This window comes from Schistocerca piceifrons, chromosome 4 (assembly GCF_021461385.2).
Source record: "Schistocerca piceifrons isolate TAMUIC-IGC-003096 chromosome 4, iqSchPice1.1, whole genome shotgun sequence".
In the NCBI taxonomy this organism is placed as follows: domain Eukaryota; kingdom Metazoa; phylum Arthropoda; class Insecta; order Orthoptera; family Acrididae; genus Schistocerca; species Schistocerca piceifrons.
In genome coordinates this window covers 456629426-456653436 of record NC_060141.1, presented here as the reverse complement: position 1 = coordinate 456653436, position 24011 = coordinate 456629426, and the positions used below count along the sequence as shown (strand labels likewise).

Sequence of the window (24011 nt, the reverse complement as noted above, 5' to 3'; positions counted from 1 at the left end):
AATAAATATAGCGACGCGTTCCTCGTAACGAAAACAAACAGATGAATGCTTAGCATTCGACATGAGAGCGGAGCATTATGCATCTCATGTAACTCACATTCTCTCGTGTTAGAAATTACTGACAGAGTTTCGGATGAGAAGATGAAAACTTCGAGTATTTTAACCTTGATTTAATAACAAAAAAGCTCCCCACACGTCGAAAATTCGGTAACGGCGTCAGAAAACGCATCTTCGTAAAGTGTCCATAAATCTTCTTAATAATTTGTTGTCGTAAATAAAACTACTTGGAAAAGTCCGGGAGGTGTGTGTGTGAAATCTTATGTGTGTGAAATCTTATGGGACTTAACTGCTGACCGATGACCACGCTGTCTGGTCTCCTTCCCCAAACCAACCAACCAACTTAACTGCTGGCCGGGAGGTATGGAAAGGTTTCAGTTAGATTACATCATGGTCAGGTAGAGATTCCGAAATCGGATACTGGATTCTGAGTTTTAGCCAGAAGTAAATATAGACTCAGATCACGAATTATGTGTGTGAAATCTTATGGGACTTAACTGCTGACCGATGACCACGCTGTCTGGTCTCCTTCCCCAAACCAACCAACCAACTTAACTGCTGGCCGGGAGGTATGGAAAGGTTTGAGTTAGATTACATCATGGTCAGGTAGAGATTCCGAAATCGGATACTGGATTCTGAGTTTTAGCCAGAAGTAAATATAGACTCAGATCACGAATTAGCAGTGATTAAGAGAAGGCTGAAGTTTAAGAGAGTAGTCAGGAAGAATCAATGCGCAAGGAAGTAGGGTGCTAAGGAATTAACGGAAACGCTTGAAATACTCTGTGGCTATAGGTAGTACGATAACCAGTAATTGTATGAACAGCTCAACTGAAGAGGGATGGACATCTCTAACAAGGGCGATCACAGACGTTGGAAAGAATACCATAGGTACAAGCAAGGTAACTGCGTAGAAACCATGGATAACAGAAGAAATACTTCTGTTGGTCAATGAAAGAAGGATGTACAAATATTCAGGGAAATCCAGGAATACAGAAATACAAGTCACCTAGGAAGTGCAGAGAAGCTAAGGCAAAATGGCTGAACAAAAATTGTGAAGAAACTGAAAAAGAAATGATGGCTGTAAGGACGGATTCAGCGTGTAATAAAGTCAAAACAACCGTCGGTGAAAGTAAAAACAAGGGCTGTCCCAATAAGAGTGCTATGGGAATTCCACTGATAAATGCAGAGGAGAGATCGGTTACGCGAAAAAGAGTACATCAAAGGCCTGTACGAAGCGGAAGATTTGTGTGATGGCGTGAGAGAAGAAGAAACAGGAGTCGACAGGGAAGGGATATGGGATCCAGTACTGGAATTATAATTTAAAAGAGCTTTGGACGACGTAAGATCAAATAAGACCTAAGGCATATATAACAATCCATCAGGATTTCTAAAATCATAGGGAGAAGAGGCAACAAAACGACTAGAATGTAGAATGATGAGACTGGCGACTTAGCATCAGACATTTGGAAAAACATCATCCACACAATTCATAAGATTTCAAGAAACGACAATTGCGATAATTATTGCACAGCTAGTTTAACATGTGTGCATCCAAGTTGCTGACAAGAATAATATACAGAAGAATGGAAAAGAAAATTGAGGATGTGTTGGATGACGATCAGTTTCGCTTTAGGAAAGGTAAACGTACAAGAGAGACAGTTCTGACGTTGCGGTTGACAATGGAAGCAAGACTAAAGAAAAGACACATTATTTGTTGACTTGGAAAAAGCGTTCGACAGTGTAAAATGTTGCAAAATGTTCGAAACTCTGAGAAAAATAGGGGTAAGCTATAGGGGAGATGGGAGGATATACAATGTGTACAAGAACCAAGAGGTAATAATAAGAGTGGATGACCAAGAATGAAACGCTCGGATTAAAAAGGGTGTAAGGAAGGGATGTAGTCTTTCGCCCCTACTGTTCAATCTGTATATCGAAGAAGCAATGATGGAATTTTAAAAAAAGGTGCAGAAGTGGAATTAAAATTCAAGGTGAAAGGATACCTATGATACCATTCGCTGATGATATTGCTATTCCGAGTGAAAGTGAAGAAAATTACATGATCTGCTGAATGGAATGAACAGTCTAATGAGTACAAAATGTGGACTGAGACTAAATCGAAGAAAGACGAAAGTAATCAGAAGAAGCAAAAATGATAATAGAGAGAAACCTAAGAACAGAATTGTGGATCATGAATTAGATGAAGTTAAGGAATTCTGTTGCGTAGGAAGCAAAGTAACCCATGATGGACGGGTCGAGGAGGACATAAAAATCAGACTAGCACTGGCAAAAAAGGGATTCCTAAGTCTGCTATTATGAGATATAGGTCGTAATGTGAAGAAGAAATTTCTGAGAATGTACGTTTGGAGCACGACATTGCATGGTAGTGAGACACGGACTGTAAGAAAACCGGAACGGAAGAGAATCGAGGCATTTAAGACGTGGCGCTATAGAAGAATGTTGAAAATTGGATCGACTGATAAGGTAAGGAATGAGGAGGTTACGCGCAGAATCGGTGACGAAAGTAATATATGGAAAACACTAACGAGAAGAAGAGAGAGGATGTTAGAACATCTGTTACGAGATCACGGAATAACTTTCAGGGTACTAGAGGGAGCTGTAGAGGGTAAAAACTGTAGGGAAACAGAGATTAGAATGCGTCCAACAAATAATTGAGAGCCGGCCGCGGTGGCCGTGCGGTTCTAGGCACTTCAGTCCGCAACCGAGTGACTGCTCCGGTCGCAGGTTCGAATCCTGCCTCGGGCATGGATGTGTGTGATGTCTTTAGGTTAGTTAGGTTTAAGTAGTTCTACGTTCTAGGGGACTGATGACCTCAGATGTTGAGTCCCACAGTGCTCAGAGCCATTTGAACCATTTGAAATAATTGAGCATGTAGAGTGCAAGTGCTACTCTGAGATTAAAAGGTTGACACGGGAGAGAAATTCGTGGCGGGCCGCATCAAACCAGTCAGAATACAAAAATAAATAAATAAATAAGAGAGAGAAAGGACATAGTGCACACCTTCCAGAGCACACTGATGCCAGTTCCATCTTCGTGCACTGAACAGTTTGCGAGTGTGAATGAGATGAATGAAGTGTAATATGGAGGTTTGTATTCTGTGCGGGATGTAGCAATTCTGCTCCATGCATCCACGTGCTCTCGCCGAAGTGTCAGATCCAACATCATTTTGAACAAAGTGTAGCGGCATTTTGGTGTACGTGTAACCATTTGCAGTCTCATGCAAGAGTACAGTAGTGGCGGGTGGTGTGTTGTGTGCTGAAGGTGCTGGCGACGTCGGCGAAGAACGTGCTGCTGCTGGGCTACGGCATGACGCTGGGCTTCCCCACGATCGTCATCCCGGCGGTCAGCAGGCGGCCGCTGGTAGCAGGCGACGCGGGCAACGCGACGCTGGGGGCGGCGGAGGAGCCCGGCCACCTCACGCTCACCGACGCCGAGCTCTCCTGGTTCAGTGAGTACGCCTCACATCAGCCAATTAAACGAGCCCCATTACGAGGGCACCATTGAAATTGCCAAAATCAAACACTGCTTACTTTTACAAAAATTTTAAATGATTTTGCAGGAGATTTGGCATCTAGGACATCCGCAACTGCGAGGCCTGATAATTAATTACTTAAGACACATCCCCCCCTCCCCATGAACCATGGACCTTGCCGTTGGTGGGGAGGCTTGCGTGCCTCAACGATACAGATAGCCGTACCATAGGTGCAACCACAACGCAGGGGTATCTGTTGAGAGGCCAGACAAACATGTGGTTCCTGAAGAGGGGCAGCAACCTTTTCAGTAGTTGCAGGGGCAACAGTCTGGATGATTGACTGATCTGGCCCTGTAACACTAACCAAAACGGCCTTGCTGGTGTGGTACTGCGAACGGCTGAAAGCAAGGGGAAACTACAGCCGTAATTTTTCCCGAGGGCATGCAGCTTTACTGTATGATTACATGATGATGGCGTCCTCTTGGGTAAAATATTCCGGAGGTAAAATAGTCGCCCATTCGGATCTCCGGGTGGGGACTACTCAAGAGGACGTCGTTATCAAGAGAAAGAAAACTGGCATTCTACGGATCGGAGCGTGGAATGTCGGATTCCTTAATCGGGCAGGTAGGTTAGAAAATTTAAAAAGGGAAATGGATAGGTTAAAGTTAGATATAGTGGGAATTAGTGAAGTTCGGTGGCAGGAGGAACAAGACTTTTGGTCAGGCGAATACAGGGTTATAAATACAAATTCAAATAGGGGTAATGCAGGAGTTGGTTTAATAATGAATAAAAAATAAGAGTGCGGGTAAGCTACTACAAACAGCATAGTGAACGCATTACTGTGGCCAAGATAGACACGAAGCCCACGCCTACTACAGTAGTACAAGTTTATATGCCAACTAGCTCTGCAGATGATGAAATGTATGATGAGATAAAAGAAATTATTCAGGTAGTGAAGGGAGACGAAAATTTAATAGTCACGGGTGACTGGAATTCGACAGTAGGAAAAGGAAGAGAAGGAAACGTAGTAGGTGAATATGGATTGGGGATAAGAAATGAAAGAGGAAGCCGCCTGGTAGAATTTTGTACAACAACAACAAGACATATCCGCTGCAGCTGCAGTAATTATTTATTCAAAGCACGAACGGTTTCGGTATTTTAAAATCCCGTGTTCAGGTGTCTGAAATTATTGTGTCTGGTAAGACATAACATGCGAATGGGTCACTCAGTGCAAGAGCTCCAGTCACTGTCCAGCACAAAATATCTGTTGTAAGGATTATGGTTTCAGTTTTCTCTTTGTTTAGCTAATGTTAATGCCCCTTTAATTATTCCCTTGTGCTTTTTGTAAATTTCCTGTAACTACTAAGACAAACAGATTGCATTTTCTCCACCTAGAGGTCAGTTTTCATATCAAAAGGGATGTTTCAGAGTACTGAAAACCGGAGTCATAGTCACTTATGAAGTCACAGGTTTAAGTATAAAGAAATAACAGGCCATGACTTTGGTGTTTTAGTCTGTTACCTCTAATTTAACACCCACTCAGCTCTACGTGGCATAGTGCCACCTGCGATTACTGCTGTACACATTTTTATTAATTTATTTATTTACACGTCAAGTTCCGTAGGACGAAATTGAGGAACAAACCTTTAAGGTCATGGAACGTGTCAGTACATGAACTTACAACATAAAAATAATAACAGATAAAAATAAATGTTCATGAACCTGAAAAATGTCAGTCCATAAGTTTAAGTAAACGCTATCAGCAATACAATAAGAATCAGCTTAATTTTTCAAGGAAAAGGAGTGACCCGTGAGGAAACTCTTCAGTTTCGATTTGAAAGCGCATGGATTACTGCTAAGATTTTTGAATTCGAGTGGCAGCTTATTGAAAATGGATGCAGCAGTACACTGCACATCTTTTTGCACAAGAGTTAAGGAAGTCCGATCCAAATGGAGGTTTGATTTCTGCCGAGTATTAACCGAGTGAAAGCTGCTTATTCTTGGGAATAAACTAATATTGGTAACAAGAAACGACAATAAGGAATATACATATAGAGAGGCCAATGTCAAAATACCCAGACTCGTGAACAGAGGTCGACAAGAGGTTCGTGAACTCACACCACTTCTTGCCCGACCGCCTGTTTCCGAGCCAAAAATATCCTTCTAGAATGGGAAGAGTTACCCTAAAACATAATACCTTACGACATAAGTGAATGAAAACAAGCAAAGTAGACTAATTTACGTGTCGAAGTATCACTCACTTTTGATACCGTTCGAATAGTAAAAATGGCAGCATTAAGTCTTTGAACAAGATCCTGAACGTGGGCTTTCCACGACAGCTTACTATCTATCTGAACACCTAGAAATTTGAACTTTTCAGTTTCACAAGTCGTATGCCAGTTCTGTGAGATTATAACGTCAGGGTTTGTTGAATTGTGTGTTTATTTTCTACAAGCTATGAACTGAGGTCATGTACTGCACTATTTGAAACCGAGTCAATGTTGCACACAACATCCTTTACTACCAAGCTAGTGTCATCAGCAAACAGAAATATTTTAGAGTTACCCATAATACTAGAGGGCACATCATTTATATAAATAAGGAACAGGAGCGGCCCCAACACTGATCCCTGGGGCACCCCCTACTTGACAGTACCCCACTCAGATCCCACATCACAGCCGTTATCAACATTATGAATAATGACCTTTTGCTGCCTGTTGCTATAGTAAGAGGTGAACCAATTGTGAGCTACTCCCCTTATTCCTTATATGGTCCAATTTCTGGAGAAATATTGTGAGATCAACACAGTCAAATGCCTTAGTTAAATCAAAAAATATGCCAAGCGTTCGAAACTTTTTGTTTGGCCCATCCAGTACCTCACAGAGAAAAGAGAATATAGCATTTTCAGTTGTCAAACGACTTCTAAAGCCGAACTGTACATTTGATAGCAAATCGTGTGATATAAAATGATCAATTAACCTTACATACACAGCATTTTCGATAACTTTTGCAAACACTGTTGGCATAGAAATAGGTCTAAAATTATCTACATTATCCCTTTCGCCCTTTTTATAAAGCGGCTTTACTACTGAGTACTTTAATCGCTCAGAAAACTGACCATTCCTAAAGGAAAAATTACAAATATGGCTAAATACAGGGCTAACATGTGGAGCACAGTACTTTAATATTCTGCTAGACACTCCATCATAACCACGAGAGTCCTTAGTCTTCAGTGATTTAATTATTGACTCAATCTCCCTCTTGTCTGTATCACAGAGGAGTATTTCAGACATCCATCTCGGAAAGGCATTTGCTACGAAAGTTATATGATTTCCTGTAGAAACTAAATTTTTGTTTAATTCACCAGCAATGCTCAGAAAATGATTGTTAAATACTGTACATATATCTGATTTATCAATAACAGAAATATTATTACTGCGAACTGACTTTATATCATCGACCTTGTGCTGCTGACCAGACACTTCCTTCACAACTGACCATACGGCTTTAATTTTATCCTGTGAATTAGCTATTTTATTTTTTGGACGTAGCCCCTAATGACACTGCACCAGTCGAGTGTCTGAGCCGCAGCTGGTGACTTGTGTGCCGGCAGGCAGCATCAACCTGATCTGCGTGCCGCTGGGCTGCCTGCTGTCGGGCCCGCTGTCGACGCCGATCGGCCGCCGGCCGGCCATGATGCTGGTCAACCTGCCGCTGGCCGCCGCCTGGCTGCTCTTCCACTTTGCGCAGTCGGTCGGCATGCTGTACGCCGGGCTCGCGCTCGCGGGGGCGTCCGGGGGTCTGCTCGAGGCGCCGGTGAGTCTCCTCCCACCAGCCGGCTCGCCGGCCGCTCTACTGCGCTACTGCGTATTCTCTCACCTGTACATTCCTGGTTGCTACAACCTACCGCGACAAATAAACGCTTTTACAGTTACAATATTTACTGGCCTTCAAACACTACTACTACTTAAATCGCCGGATCCTATTGCCCGCAAAAAATTGAAGACCACAGATTAGAATGAACTGTCACATGGATTTCCAGAAGTTCATCGTCTATCGTTCGATAATGACGTGAGCAGGTCCAGCCTGTGCTACAGGAGGTAGAACACGATAGCACAGATATCAAGCAGAAATACACTTACCGATAAAAAAAAATGAAGCACCCAGAAGGGGACGAGGAAACGAAACGAATGTTCTCGGTATGAGAGGATATCTGATGTTATTTCATTCATTACAAAATCGAGTCAAATTTACAAAGAACTTGGCAGTATGAGCACACTTCTCAGTAAAACGTTCCACCCCCTCTGGCCTAAACGCATCCACAGGTTGGACTGAGAATGCTGCCATAAAGGCATTGCATCCTCTCCCGAGACAAGTTGTACCACAGCTAGTGTATCTGGCCCTTGATCACCTGGATACTCGCAATGGATAGTGTAGACGACCCAGCTGCTGCCGTACATGTCCTATCAGGGAAAGAGCTGTGGATCTTATTGGCCACAAGAGTATCTCGACATTACGCACGGTTCATAAAGACGCATGCTATATATGGACGAGCATTTTCCGCTGAAAAATAACACCACGATATTGCTGCATGAGAGACAACATTTAAGGATGCAGGCCACGATACTGCTGCATGACCGAGCGAGGTGGCGCAGCGGTTAGCACATTGGACTCGCATTCTGGAGGACGACGGTTCAAACTCGCTTTCGGCCATCCTGATTTAGGTTTTTCGTTATTTCCCTAAATCACCTCAGGCAAATGCCAGGATGGTTCTTTTGCAAGGACACGGCCTACTTCCTTCTCCATTCTTCCCTAAATCGATGGAACTGATGACCTCGCTGTTTGGTCCCCTCCCTCAAATCAACCAACTGCTGCATGAGAGACAACATATAAAGATGCAGGATGTCTGTGATACATCGAGAAGGAGGGCACTGCTGTTTCTGGCAATAACTACTGATGTCAGCACATTTTTGAGGTCAGCATTCCAGTGACTCGCTATGTCAGCACATTCTGGTGCCAGCTATTCCAGTTCTGAGGTAATTTTCCTTGTTATATTCAAGGCCACTGACCTCCCTCCCCCATTTTGCTCCTAGGCAATTGCAAAGAGTGAACATCATCATGCTCCCAGCCAATTTCGCCACTGTTTTCGGGCAACATGCTCTCCATTCTAGATACATGCCCTGTAGAGAGACAGCCATAACCAATTTAGCTAAGTAACGTGTTGTTTTGTAGGGCGGGCAACCACAGCCAAACTTCGACATTTTTCCAACGAAAATTCCGCACTGGCTGTATGAATGATTTTTATTAAATCTGCGATCGGTTTCGCACCACTCCATTGCATCCTCAGGCAATATACGCGATTTATAATATGCTAATGTTGAATATTGCCCTGTAGCCACTCCCCACCATTCACGTCCAATATACCGTCATCTGGTGAAAGCGGTAGTTAAAATATAAAAATCATTTTTAAAATATTTTTTTTAAATGGCGGCAATGACCGTGCAAGCTGAGAGGAGCCGCACGGCAGCGGACACCACCTGATTCTTTGGAAAAAATTAGTTAAGTTTTGGACCCTATCTGCAAATTGGTAAAATTGGCAAATTGGCCACAAAAATTAAGAAGAAACTGCCAAAATGGTAGGATGCGTAATCCATAAATTAGCTGAATAATTGGCAGATTGGTAAGACAGGTCGTAGAATTGGATGTAAAACTGGAAAAGTGGCACAACAGCCTGTTAAATTGGTAGGTCAGATCAAAATGGATATATGCCAGTCATAAACAAAGGAAAAAAAACTGAACGCTTCATTCAGATGTCTATCCGCCTGCTGTGTTCATTCTTACAGAAAAAGACGTCTGCAATGCATATGTAGCTGCACATTGTAAACAATTAGCTGCTTGGCATCAAGTGTGTAGGTGTTCACTCCACACTTTTGAGCAACAGCCAGCCACATTGTAATCTGTACTCAAAATTATCTGGACAATGTGAATTATTTGTCAATCATGCATTGTTACTCTCAGCCAAGGGCTCTCACTGCAATCAGACAATTTGCTCTCCATTGAAGGTCTGTGCCCACAACTGCTGTAACCAGCCCTTGATACCCCTGATACTGACGCTGGGACAGAATTGACATTTGAGCTGATTCCACACGTTCTGTTAGAGACACATCTGGTGATCTTACTGGCCACATGAGCACCTCATTATCATGCAGACAGTTCATAGAGATATATGTCATGTTTGGACAAGCATCATTCAGCTGTAAAATTGCGCCGTTATACTGTTACATGAGAGATAACACAAGACGCAGAATGTCCGTGATGTACCATTGTGCCAACAGAGCCCCCTCAGTCACTACTATCCGTGACCTTATGTCTTACCTGATGGCTCCTGACACCATGATGCCAGGCATAACACCACTGTGCCTCTCCAAAACATTGGGACAATGGGACCTCTTCTAGGTCACCGGCCTATTCACGGCAACAGTCATCAGGGGTAGCTCTTAATCGCGATTCATTCCTAAACACAGTGCAAAGCTATTCCTCAGCAGTTCATGTGTTTCAATCAAGACACCTTCCAAATGCAGCCATTTTTGTTGTGGTGTGTGCATGTGATGGTAAACTGTAGTCTGACTGCTGCTAGTCTCTGACCAATGCTGTGAAATGGCTCACAATGTGACAGAGTTTCCATTACTTGTTCTTGGTTGGCAGGATCAGATGTGAAGGGATTACTATGTGCAGAATAAGGTGATCCTCCCTTGTGGTGGCCAGGGGTGGTCGACCAGAACTTCGATGACGTTCACATGCAGTTCAGCACCGGACCTCTGTCACATCTAAAGGCCTCGTAAATGTGGTTATTCACACAATCTGATCAGCCTGCTAAATGGAGACTTCCTAATAAGGCCCCTTTCAAACTCCATCAAATGGTGACAACGCCATCTTGCTCGAATACACAGCATCCCCATGCCCTTCAGACTGATGACTCAACATCTGACGCTGCTCACATCCCTTATTTACCCTACCAGGCTTGTGGACACATGAGATAGACTTAAGACCGTCCGACTGCAGTACCAGGTTGAAGTCAGCTACCATTATCAGGAGACGGGTGTGAGCTACCATCGACTTCCTAAATGACCTATGATGCAGGAGTTATCAGATACTAAGCTGATAAGGACAGATGTTTTGGTATGGAGTTATTGTTTAAGGAGAACAATGGGAAATGCGGGGAAAGGTGACACAGAAAATGTAGCTCACTCCAGCTGGCGATGGAGTCAGGTGGGCAACAAGTGGCTGAAGCTCGCGCCGAACTACTTTGCGGTCAGGCAGCTCGTACCGTAGTGGCGCTGTAGTTCAGGAGCAGACATGTTGTCGCAGCTCAGGTGGAACTGGAGCTTCAGTCACGCGGTCTGGGCAGCACGATAGCTCACAGCTTCTTTTATTACCAAGAGATGTCAGTCCAATTGCCAATTAAATATGGGCCAGACAAGATTCGTGCTTCCTGAGAATTGTCCTGGCGTATGCTGTTTAAATCGTTTGAGTTAGATGAAAGTTATGCTATTCATTTACCTAACGTTGTTCTCCGAATTTTAATGATAGCTATATGCAGTGACCTGTAAACAAAATTACCATTATCTCACACAAGTCGTATGGCTGTATATACTTAGTGCTTCATGTGCGCAACCAGAGTCTTTGCTACTATGTAATAAGATGTTATACTTGCATCCACAGTTCTAGATTCACTTGCCGGTGCGAAAGTAACGAGCTGATTCGACATCTTGTGAAATATTTATAGTAAAAAAATTAACGAATTATCCAGGAAGAGAAAATTTGCTTTTAGGAAAAAAAAACACTTTTCATCAAGTAATGAACCAAGATAAAAGACAGCACGACACAGCCTTATATCGTTTGTTGTTTGACAAATTAATTGTTGTAAACATCATTTAATTAGGTTATAACGACGTGGCATGAGAGTAACAATTCATTTAGCTGCTGTCATAAGTAGTATTTTCACAGCTAATGGCATATTGAGAAACGAGAGAAATAAAAGATATAGTATCAGAACACAAAGGAATTACAAACATGAGCTGTCAGTGGACATTGATTTATGTCAATGGGAAGGGATCATTGTCCGTCAACGTCTTAATTATACATGTGATGTCGGTTCTTTCAGACATGTCCGAAAAAGCAAAAGAGCAGACACCACACACACACACATATATATGTGTGTGTGTGTGTGTGTGGTGTCTGCTCTTATATATATATATATATATATATATATATATATATATATATATATATATATATAAAGTTTGGAAGGTAGGAGACGAGATACTGGCAGAAGTAAAGCTGTGAGGACGGGGTGTGAGTCGTGCTTAGGTAGCTCAGTTGGTAGAGCACTTGCCCGCGAAAGACAAAGGTCCCGAGTTCGAGTCTCGGTCCGGCACACAGCTTTAATCTGCAAGGAAGTTTCTCATCAGCGCACAATCCACTGTAGAGTGAAAATTTCATTCTAGAAACATCCTACAGGCTGTGGCTAAGCCATGTCTCCGCAATATCCTTTCTTTCAGGAGTGCTAGTTCTGCAAGGTTCGCAGGAGAGCTTCTGTAAAGTTTGGAAGGTAGGAGACGAGGTACTGGCAGAAGTAAAGCTGTGAGGACGGGGCGTGAGTCGTATTTGAGTAGCTCAGTTGGTAGAGCACTTGCCCGCGAAAGACAAAGCTCCCGAGTTCGAGTCTCGGTCCGGCACACAGTTTTAATCTGCCAGGAAGTTTCATATCAGCGAACATTCCGCTGTAGAGTGAAAATTTCATTCTAGTTAGAAAGGTGCTGTACGTATTTTCAGTTTTGTTACAATTCTAATTTTTGAATGCCTCCTGCCTAGACTTAACTGCTGTTTCAGAATCCACTTTCTACCAAGGGTGTTTGTTTCGAAGCGAAACTAAATTTTGTGTTGTTTTGATGAACTTTTCTTTTAGGCTTTGCCAGTTGTTGGATTGTTTTTTGTCAAGTTCGCTTGTTAGAGTTGGGGTTATTTTAGCAGTGTCAAATTTTGGAATATTATTTTTTTGTTTGAATATTTTTTGAGGTTGAAGTTTTACTTTTATTCGCATTAAATAATGCTCAGAATCTATATCAGCCCCTTTCCTAATTTGGACATTTAAAATTTCTTTATAGTTAGGGCATGAAATTGCTACATGATCGATTTGAAATCCCCCAATAAATGTATTGGGTGCTCGCCAAGTTTTTTGTTTAGAGGATTTCCTTTTAAAATGTGTTGACATGATTTAAGGTTAAATGTTTTGCACGTTTCAAGAAGTCTTTGGCAATTTTGGTTTGTCTGTTTATGCGCAGGAAATCCATCCACCTTATATTTTTTCTCTTTACCTATTTGAGCATTAAAATCACCCACTAAAATTTTAACATGGCTTGAGGGAATGTTCAAGATGATGCTGTCTAACGTTTCGCAAGCATCATTAACTTCTTCAGGTTTTTTTTGCGGTTATCCTCATTGATTGGCATGTGGGCATTAATTAAAGTGTATATCTGATTTGCGCATGCAAGAGAAATTGTCATTAGTCTATTATTAACGGTTTTTATTTCCGTTATTGAATTTAAAATATTTTTGGAGACTGCAAAAGCAACACCAAGATGTGGTGCATTATTAAGTTCTCTTTTATCAGTTTTACTTTTAAAAAGATTATAATTACCGAAATCCATGATTGTCCGTCATTCGTGTTTCGTGAAGTTCCAAAATTTGAATCTTCTGTTCTTTTAATGTATCTCCCAATATATGAAGTTTACCTGGTTGCAAAAGTGTTCATATGTTAAGTGTTGCAAAAAAAAATGTGACTGTTGTGGTTTTAAGTTGGCCAGAGGATTCCGACTTCCTCTGTTGAATCACACTGCATTTTAACCTGGTCGCCCCAGAAACCGAAATACCAATTTTGCCAGTAATGCCGGAAGTGGATTGACCACCTGGGGTAATATTGTGATTATCAATATGCTCCATGATGATTGTACCTGGAATCAGGTGGGGTTGAGTAGACTCATTGAGTAAACTCAAAGTGTTAAGACTGGAAGGGTTAGTTCCAGAATATAAATTTCAGCCGCACCACTGGTGAACAGACACTGACCTCTTTGTCGCTTGCTACAAGACAGACGCAAAGTGGATTTGGTCTTATTTTGCATTGGTGCAGGACTGCTTATTCTGTATTTGCAACTGTCCACCATATCTGGTGGAACGTTCACTATCCGCCAACTGTGACCCGTCTGCCTAGGGTTAGGCAAGGTCGACTTCTTAGACTTTTAGTTACAAAGTCTCGAAGCCTGATGGCAGGCCTTAGTCGCTTAAACAGACCGTAGCAGCAGCTAAACATAGAAGGAAGATAAGGGTTTAAAGTTGTCTATTTTCGGAGATATAAGAGATGGAGCAGAAAATCCAGTTGTGGAACAATAGAGAAGAATATTGACCGTGCCCTGCTCAGAGGGACCATCCTGGTATTCAGTTATGCACAGCACAGAATATCAGAATATGGATTGCAAGACGAGTATTTAGTTTAACTCTAAGGACATGGCATAGAAATTCCATATTTGCATGGATCCCAAGATTCAAATTCCCACGGTGTATAGAGAGTAGAAACCACAAATTGATCATCAGTAGTCTGAGCCAGAAACTAAACTATCTGATTTTCTGACGAGCACCGGTAGTCTCGTTACAGTAGCGTCCCACTGTAGATGTGCCAGTATGTCGAAGACCCAGTTAACTGAATTTCATGCAGATCTTAATGAGAGCTTTTGCGAGAGAGGCTGTACGTTTCTCGCCAGAGTTACCGAAGGCATTAGACGATCTGTCAATTGTGTATCAGAATGGTTCCTTTGGCCCTAGAACCGTGTACTTGTTCCGAAAGACAGCAGACTATGGGTTCGCGCCTAGGTCGTCACATCAGGTGAGAAGTAGAGATTAGTGTCTATATTGCTCCCAGTGCGTTAGTCAAGATCATCAGGAAAGGTTTGTTGAGAGCTGAGCTACTGGCAAGGGTATCGCTCGACAATTTTCCTCTCGTATTTCATCGCGGTGAAACATGACTCGTGTAGCGTAATGAAAATATTTGGTGACGCGCGAATTTCTGCTGTGTGATAAGAGAAAACTCTATCATGATGACTGTGATTACCTTGTAGTTTTTATGTTGAGAAAATAGAAGGAGCGATCCATACATAATTTGAAAAGAAAATTTATTGTCAAGATCGCATTAATTAATATGTAACATTAAAAGTAGACATCCTCGGCAGGGGTGGTGGCAAGAGGGGGAGGGGGGCTATGCGGACTATAGCCCCCTCCAATGGAATATCATATTACACTGGATAAAATGACTTTAGAAATCAGCGAATATATTACTCCAACGGATTCAATCATTTTTTATATAATTGTGTAGAAATATAGATTTCAATGTAGTTCAAGCACATTTTAACAAAAGAATAAGAACGGCAAATAGCTTACCATCCAAACAAATAAATATCATTTAACTTAAATGGGCGTCTTATTATTTATTATAACACATTTTTTACCCTGAACTCCAAAACAGTTACCAAAAACTACTTCAAACAAAACCAAATTTTACCAATTTTGCGGTGGAGGACCCCAACTCTTCTTTTGTTAAGCGATATTTCATTCCCTCAAACCCCCTCCCCCCCCCCCCCCATTAGCCCTTGACCGACTTCTAGAATCACCCCTGATCCTCGGTGTAGCGATGCAGCTTAGAATATCTAAGAACCGCAAGTCCTCCGGTCCAGTTTGTATACCACTCAGATACCTTTCAGAGTATGCTGATACAACCGCTCCATATCTCACAATGATATACCCAAAAACTGGAAAGTTGCACAGGTCTCTTCAATATCCAAGAAATAAAACGGGAGTAATCCGTTGAATTACAGACCATACCACTAACGTTGATTTGCAGTAGGATTTTGGAACATATACCGGCTCGAACATTATGAATTATCTCGAAGAAAGCGAGTCTTTACAAATAGCCAACATGGATTCAGAAAACATCGTTATTGTGAAACAGAACTAGCTCTTTATTCTCATGAAGTAATGATTGATATCGACAGGGAACATCAAAGTGATTCCATACTTTTAGACTTCCAGAAGACTCTTGAAAGGATTGCTCACAAGGACTTCTAACTAAATTGCTTGCCTATGGAGTATCTTCTCAGTTGTGGGACTGGATTCGTGATTTCCTGTCAGAAAGATCACAGATCATGACTGACGGAAAGTCATCACATAAGAGAAGTAATGGCCGGCGTTTCCCAAGGAAGTGTTATTGGTTCTCTGTTGTTCCTGGCCGGCCAGTGTGGCTGAGCGGTTCTAGGCGCTTCAGTCTGGAACCGCGCGACCGCTCCGGTCGCAGGTTCGAATCCTGCCTCGGGCATGGATGTGTGTGATGTCCTTAGGTTAGTTAGGTTTAAGTAGTTCTAAATTCTAGGGGACTGATGACCTCAGATGTTAAGTCCCATAGTGCTCAGAGCCATTTGAACCACTTGTTGTTCCTGATCTACACACATGATTTAAGAGACAAGCTGAGCAGGCCTCTCAGATTGTTTGCAGGTGATACTGCCATTTACCGTCTTCTTAAGACATCAGAAGATCAAAACCAATTGCATAATTATTAAGATAAAATATCTATATACTGCAAAAAGTTGCAACTGAATCTTAATAACGTAAAACGTGAGCTCATCTATATAGGTGCTGAAAGAAAACTGTCAAATTTTAGGTTACACGATAAATCACACAAACGTAAAGGCTGTGAATTCAATTACATACCTGAGGATAAGAATACGGGTAACTTAAAACGGAACGATTACATAGGTAATGCTGTGGGGGAAACCAAACCAAAGACTGCGATTTATTGGCAGAAAACTTAGAAAATGTAACAGATCTGTTAAAGAAACTGCTTACTCTACGCTTGTCACCGTCTTCTGGAGTACTGGTGTGCGATGTGGGATCCACATCAGATAGGATTGACGGAGGACATCGAAAAAGTTCAAAGATGGGCAGCTCGTTTTGTACTATCGTGAAATGAGGGAGAGAGTACATGATACACGAATTGAGGTGGCAGTCATTAAAACAAAGTTATTTTTCGCCGCGGCAGGAAATTCTCATGAAATTTCAAGCACCAACTTTCACCTCAGAGTGTGAAAATATTTTTTTGGCGCCTACCTACAGAGGGAGAAATGATCATTATTATTTTATCCATTTTGGTTGGAGAACGCCACAGCATTTTTCGTAAATTACACTGTAGGAAATGCTGCAACCAACCGCAAGTTCTCTTGAAATGATTTTGTTATACCATTACTAGTTTCGGGCCCGAGCCCTTCTTCGTCTACAGGGCGTTGAGTACACAAATGTAAAACTTGCGAGGATTCAACGCTACCATCTGATGAGGGGCTCAGGCCTGAAACTAGCAATGGTATAATACAAGCATTTCAAGAAATCTTGTGGCTGGTTACAGTATTTCCTACAGTGTAATTAGTGAAATGATCGTCATAATAAGATAAGAGAAATCAAAGCTCGTACGGAAAGATCTAAGAGTTCGACTTTCTCGAGCGCTTTTCGAGAGTGGAACGGTAGAGGAGTAGCTTAAAGGCGGTTAAAGTGAACCCATCGCCAGACACTTAACTGTGAATTACAGAGTAATCATGTAGATGTAGACGACGGTTTCGGCAGTTTAACCTCTCATCCTCGATCTTCAGAAATTTTTGATTATAAATTGTGTTTATCACTAATGCCATGTCGTCATTATGACGGGCAATAAGCAGCACATTATACACAAATCTGTCAAAAGTAGAACCAGATGCTGATAAAAAGCACCTTGTGCAAATGAACTAGGTGATAGATAATTCGTGATACGTAATGAAGAAATAAGAAGAAATGAAACAAACATGTCACAGTAAAGTCGCCCAGACAGTCGCATCAATGCACAGTGTGCCTCCCTCTGGCAGCAGCGCAAACGTGTATTCTCGCACGCAAACGATCATAAAGGTGCCGAATGGTATCCTGCGATAGAGTGTCCCAAGCATCTTGAGACTGTTGTTCCAGTTCGGCAATGGTACTTGCTCGCCCTGGAGAACGAGTAAATTCCCGCTTCCCACACGTGTTCAATTAGCGAGAGATCTGGTGATCTTGCCGGCCAGGGCAGTTGTAAATCGTGAAGAGCACGTTGCGTTTCAGCAGCCGTTTGTGGACGTGCATTGTCCTGCTGAAAACGCACATTACTTTCCAGACGAGGGAATAGCAGTAGCACGGGGATAAAAGCCTGTTTAATAAAGCAGCCACTAGTTACTTTACTTTGCAGAAATGCCAGATGTGAGCGCGAGTTGTAACTGATGGCACGCACGTTCTAGAGTTTGCTCTGGCACCTGTGTGTCATGGGCAAATGCAGCTCGCCAGGTCTGCACCATACACGTATAGGTCTTTTAGTCGCATACAGACAGAACCCACTCTTAGCCGGCCGGTGTGGCCGAGCGGTTCTAGGCGCTACAGTCTGGAACCGCGCGACCGCTACGGTTGCAGGTTCGAATCCTGCCTCGGGCATGGATCTGTGTGATGTCCTTAGGTTAGTTAGGTTTAAGTAATTCTAAGTTCTAGGGGACTGATGACCTCAGATGTTACGTCCCATAGTGCTCAGAGCCATTTTTGAACCACTCTTATCGCTGAAGACAACAGAGCTCCATTCCTTTCTCCAGTCAACTCTTTCACGACGCTTTCACAAAGCCAGAGTAGCCGTGCTTGCTAGTGTCGTGGTCTCAGTGGTAGCCTACCCAGAGGCACAAGCGTTCTTTATCCTGCTGCAAGCAGAATGTTCCCAAAAGTCCTTAATCGCCCAGGAGGTTTAACATGTGCCCGGATTCCGTCCCTGTACCATGTGCAGTCGGCCACCGCTGCTCGCACTATGAGTCGATCTTCACGTCTGTCTGCACTATGCGGATGTCCAGAACCTGTTCTGTAGGTGTGGGAATGTTCCACAGACCACAGATGAAAGCAGCGACACCCATCTATACATTGCGCCCACCATGTACGGCAGTCCTTCGATAAGTCCATCGAACTTCCGAGGGCCGGTGGAAATGGCTTAACTGCTAAACTACAGTACGTACTCGTCGTTGGGGCATGATTGTACCCTAGAATGAATGTTGCAAACACTGTTTACCTCTAAACACAGCACAGTTACTGCCTCTGAGCGCCACCTGATCACCGTTGATCGTGACGAAAGAATCACTAAAACTACAGTCTCTCAGTATGCACGTATATCACGGCATCACTAAACATGGTTCTTGAGGGTGTGCCATTATTTTCGGAAATATATTGTTAATTCCCTGAGTCATTTCAGGAAACATACATGTAAGACTGCACGAGATGTGATCTTACATTCTCTAAAAATGTTACTGCATAATTTCTTTTGGCATCTAGTTTTGCGTGACTGTTTTGCTAAATTCGTATAAATCCTGAACAGTTCACCATACGCTAAGGGACAGTCCATGTATGAATGGCAAGAAAATAACACTATTTAGATAGTATATTAATCTTTAACCGTTATTAAAACCTTATATTTTATGAACCGCAGACTGTAAGATTATTGTATAAGTAGCTTGCAATGCCACGTAGATACACTAGTACAGTATATGTCTTCAAACGATGTCGTTTATCCGATTAAGTCTTGCAAATATACATATATTCAGAATTATTACGCGATGGTAAATTTGGCTTTGGTCTCATCAGGGAAGTCGTCGTACAGTACGAACCGCAGAGTTAATTCTTCGACGCCCCGCAGGAAGTTTTATTGCCTGATTTCCGTGATGGTTTGACATCCATACCTGACTGCATCGTAAACTAGCTTAAGGAAATAGCTAAATTCACGATCGACTGCAGCCTGTCGCACTTTATGGCGGGTAAAGTATCGCCTGCAGCAAAAGGCAGTTAAACCTGCACGCGACTTACAGTAGAAGGACTGATGTATTCATGCCGCACACGTCTTATCGAACACGACGCACACTTAAGCTGCTCATAATTACCTTCTGATTTTCCTTAGCAACTTTAAGATTATGCCACCTTCAGTTGTTTAAGACATTTTTTTACTTGAAAGTCCCCTTGTATCATCATTCACTCATGCTCTGTCAGCTGACTTCGACGAATGGCCATTGCCAAGTGCTTCAAAATCAAAGCTTCCTCTACACAATCATTAAAATCCATCTCCACAGTAATATTGCAAATGTAAAAGTGACACTCTCTGTTTTACGTCTAAACCGCTGAAACGATTCCGATTAAATTTGCTATGGAGACAGCTTCAAATGGTTCAAATGGCTCTGAGCACTATGGGACTTAACATCCGAGGTCATCAGTCCCCTAGAACTTAGAACTACTTAAACCTAACTAACCTAAGGTCATCACACACATCCACGACCGAGGCAGGATTCGATATTGCGACCGTAGCGGTCGCGCGGTTCCAGACTGAAGCGCCTAGGAGACAGCTTCAAATATGAGGAAGTACATAGGCTCTTTTAGAAAGTGGGTAGTGCAAGATCTTTATTAATTTGAATAAAATTACGCGAATTAGGGAAACATTTATTCTTTGAAAAAACTATTTGCTCTTATTATTTTGAACTTTATTATATTTGTAAAAATGCTTTTATTTGTTGATATGTTCTATGTAATAGAACTAAACCTAATGAACACAGTGCTTATACAATCCTCAACGAGTTTAATCCATATCCCCATACCAGTATCATTAAATGCGAAAATAACTTAGTCTGTTACGTTTTCGCAACTAAACCATTGAACCGATTTCGATGAAATTTGTTATGGAGATAGCCTGAATCCTGAGGGAGACCACAGTCTACTTTCAAAAGTAAAAAAAAAAGTAAAAAGACCTCAACCCCTAGGAGGGTGGAGTAAAGGAATGGAGCATATCTTTTTCACAACTTTGAACATAAACCATGATAAAGAATATTACATTTGTTGCATAAGGTTCACGTTGTACAATTTACAGCTACTTCAGTAACACAATACATGGATGCGCGCTTCTGCCCATGCACCTACATACACACGCTCTGTAGCGATGCTGCGCGTGCCGCTGCGTCCTTCGTAGGGGCAGTTGGTTGGGGGCTGAGGGGGAGGGGGTGAGAACACCACAAGCTATGAAACTTTCTGGCAGATTAAAACTGTGTGCCGGACCGAGACTCAAACTCGGGACCTTTGTCTTTCGCGGGCAAATGCTCTACCATCTGAGCTACCCAAGCACGGCTCACAACTCGTCCTCACTTCCGCCAGTACCTCGCATCCAAACTGCCACCAAGCTATGCTTAGCCGGGCAGGCAGACATGTGAGGGTAGCTGACGTTACCACACATACAACCGCCTACCTACCATCACTCATCGCAACAAAACTACTGATACATGTGTGCAGCCATGGAAAGAGCTAGGAATTAAGAAATCTCTCACCCACTGTATATATTGAGCCAATATCACAATGACTACAAGGACAAAGTGTGGCAACTGAGAATCATGACAGAGTCACATGCAGCAAATTAGCGATACAGTAAATATTCGCCTGAAAAAACAACTTTCAAAATGCTGATCGTCAGTTCAACTGATTTTTGTTTAAAGAATATGTAATAGTAAGGCAAGAGAGCCATGTTCCAGATACCATTTGCAGTTTTATAAAATTTGGTGACAATAATGTTTCACAGAAAATGAAAATTCGTTCTTGAACTCTTTGTTCTATGTCCTGTGTTCAAAATTCATGTATTCTAAAAACATTATGAACTAATTTAATGGAATTAAAAGAAGTGCCTTTTACAACATTGAAGAAAGGGTTCCCAATTTCGGATATTAGTGTCCCTAATTTCGGATGGTTAAATTTAATGAAAATATATGTATTTTTGGAATATAAAAAGAAACATCTTTATCTGAATAGCATTAACTGTCACCTTACATTATTTAGTGGAACATACACCACATATTTATGTTTTCCAACTATATTTTTCCTTTCCCGCACACAATTCGTGAGCCCACTGGAGACATTTTATGCATTTAATCCGCTTCTCGCCGTGTTGGCTATTTTTTAGGGCTCAGAGCGGTAGAGACATTCCTCATATATACTATCTTTCTCATCTGTAGTAACCAAGGCTGGTTCAGAGGAAGAGTCATCAAAGTCGATATCACTTTTATTCTTCTTTTCAGACGATTGGAAAGACTGTTTCACTATTGGGTGTCTTTTCTTTAAAGTTCTTTCGAACATGTGTAGGAAGTGGTCAGCTTCCTTCTTCTTTCTTCAGACCTCTACAATGAAGCTTGACGTTCCAATTTGTTAGGAAAAGTCACAATCGCAGCACGTTTACCTCCTCTGCTGGAATTTGAACTTCTGGAGAGAGCAGGTGGGGGACTTATGTCGAGAGGAGAAACACATTTGGAGTTTCCATTTGGTGAAGGGCTAGCAGAAAACGATGGAGCTGGTGGTTCTGGCACGGGAATCTGCGGTTGGACAGATGATGCAGGCATTTCAACTGCACTGGCATCTGAAGAGTGTTTCTTGCAGGAAGTTGGATCAAAATATTTCAGAGTTGAAACGGGATATGCCACTTTATCTGAACCCATTCAAAGTGACTTCAATTGTTGCGGCTCAGATCAGTGCAAGACACCATACAGATGGTCCTGCAAAATCATATAACGTAAAATCACAGTAAGAAGCAAAACGAACAAAACCTCCCTTTGGGCCTCACTTTGTTAGACCGGTTACAACCAAAAATATGTTAACTTTTTACAGTTTTCAATAAACAAAACTCACTGCTTTTAGCACAGCAGTGCCGAAAAATCTTGGGTAAAAAGAGAAAAACAGTGTTTCTGCATAAAAGCAGAACCAATATCGTATAATTTAACTGCAAATACAGCTGCAGAACCAAAAGATGAATATTGGACGCTTTTTAGTACTGCCATCCTTTGTGGGCGTTTCCCAATCATGTAAAAATACCGCTGCCGTTGCGGCACACCGCGAGCCGTACAGTATTAACAACAGCTTCGCTGCAGTAACATGCCACGTAGAGGCATACAACACTTTGATAGCCAGGATAGTGGCTTCACTTTCAGCAGGTCATACATAGAAGACGTTGCAGATCGCTTGCATGTCACTCAAAAATGTGTCTAAGTGTGGTGCGCCGCACGGGGTAGCCATGCCTTCTTGAGCACCTTGCCACGGTTTGCGCGGCTCCCCTCGTCGGAGGTTCGAGTCCACTCTCGGACATTTTTGTGTGTGTGTGTGTGTGTGTGTGTGTGTGTGTGTGTGTGTGTGTGTGTGTGTTTTGTCCTTAGCGTAAGTTAATTTAAATAGAGTGTAAGCCTTGGGACCGATGACCTCAGCAGTTTGATCCCATAGGAACTTACCACAAATTTCCAATTTTAAGGTGTGGAGCAAGTACAGGGAGACGGCAAATGTGAACGATAGGCCTCGCAGCGGTCGTCTTCGTTATGACAACACCAATGCAGGATCATTTCCTCCAACTGCCAGCTCGCAGGCACCCAGCATTAACTCCCTGTTGCCCGGGTGAAGTCAGTTCCAATATTTAGGAAATATTGGAACTGACTTCGTCCGGGCAACAGGGATTCATATCTCAGCCCAAACAGTGCGTAGAAGATTGCATCAGGGTGGCTTTCATTTGAGAAGACCAATGAAAAGGTTTGCAGTGAACCAACGCAAACGACCCAGTTGAAGGACCTAGGCTATGGCACATAAATAGAAATTTAAAATCCAGAGTATACTCGGTCAACTTAAGAACAGACTTTTGAAAAATAAGATCTCGCACATACGTTTCAGCGCTAACAGTTAAGTATTCGGCGACTAAAGAGCGTCAGTCCTACATTTACAGCCAGGTTGTCGTGGTTCGGCTGATGTGGTTGCCGCTAGATATCTCCTTACTTCGTGCAGCTTTGGATACTCGACAACAAAACACACGCCTGCAGCCTCTGTTCTGCATTGTCGTTTATGCAGTGCTTCCAAAAGTGGATGACTATAGTGATCCTGACTTTAACACTTAATTTAGAGGCTCAAAAAGTGAATAAGAATATGATGTTACTTCACTGGAGACTGAATATGACGTCAGGTCGTCAGATGATTGGCAAATGCTCGTCAGCGGTACAAGATGAATACGTCTGTGCGCCAGCCAGCTCCTCCGTGATACCCGTTCACAGGAAACCAAGGATAAAAAGAACATGTGGGTACATCTGGTCGAGCATCTACTCATAAGTTTCAGGTTTTTGTAGTTAATGCTAAACGACGCTTGAATTAGTGTAGAGATGGACGCCACTTGACAGTGGATGACTGTAAACGAGTGATCTGGAGTGACAAATAACACTGTAGCCTGTGACTATTCGTTGGTAGAGTTTGGGTTTGACGAATGCCTGTAGAACTTCACCCGTCATTGTGTGTA

General features: G+C 42.4%; 1 protein-coding gene across 1 annotated transcript in view; it reads left to right on the top strand.

Annotated features, from left to right (window-relative positions):
- The window catches only part of LOC124795910 (facilitated trehalose transporter Tret1-like), a 479061-nt gene that overhangs the window by 348964 nt on the left and 106086 nt on the right, over nt 1-24011 (top strand). Inside the window, exons 5-6 of the mRNA XM_047259990.1 lie at nt 3337-3523; nt 7161-7363. Of these exons, the coding sequence (XP_047115946.1) occupies nt 3337-3523; nt 7161-7363 (390 nt within the window). The remainder of the gene's footprint in view (nt 1-3336; nt 3524-7160; nt 7364-24011) is intronic.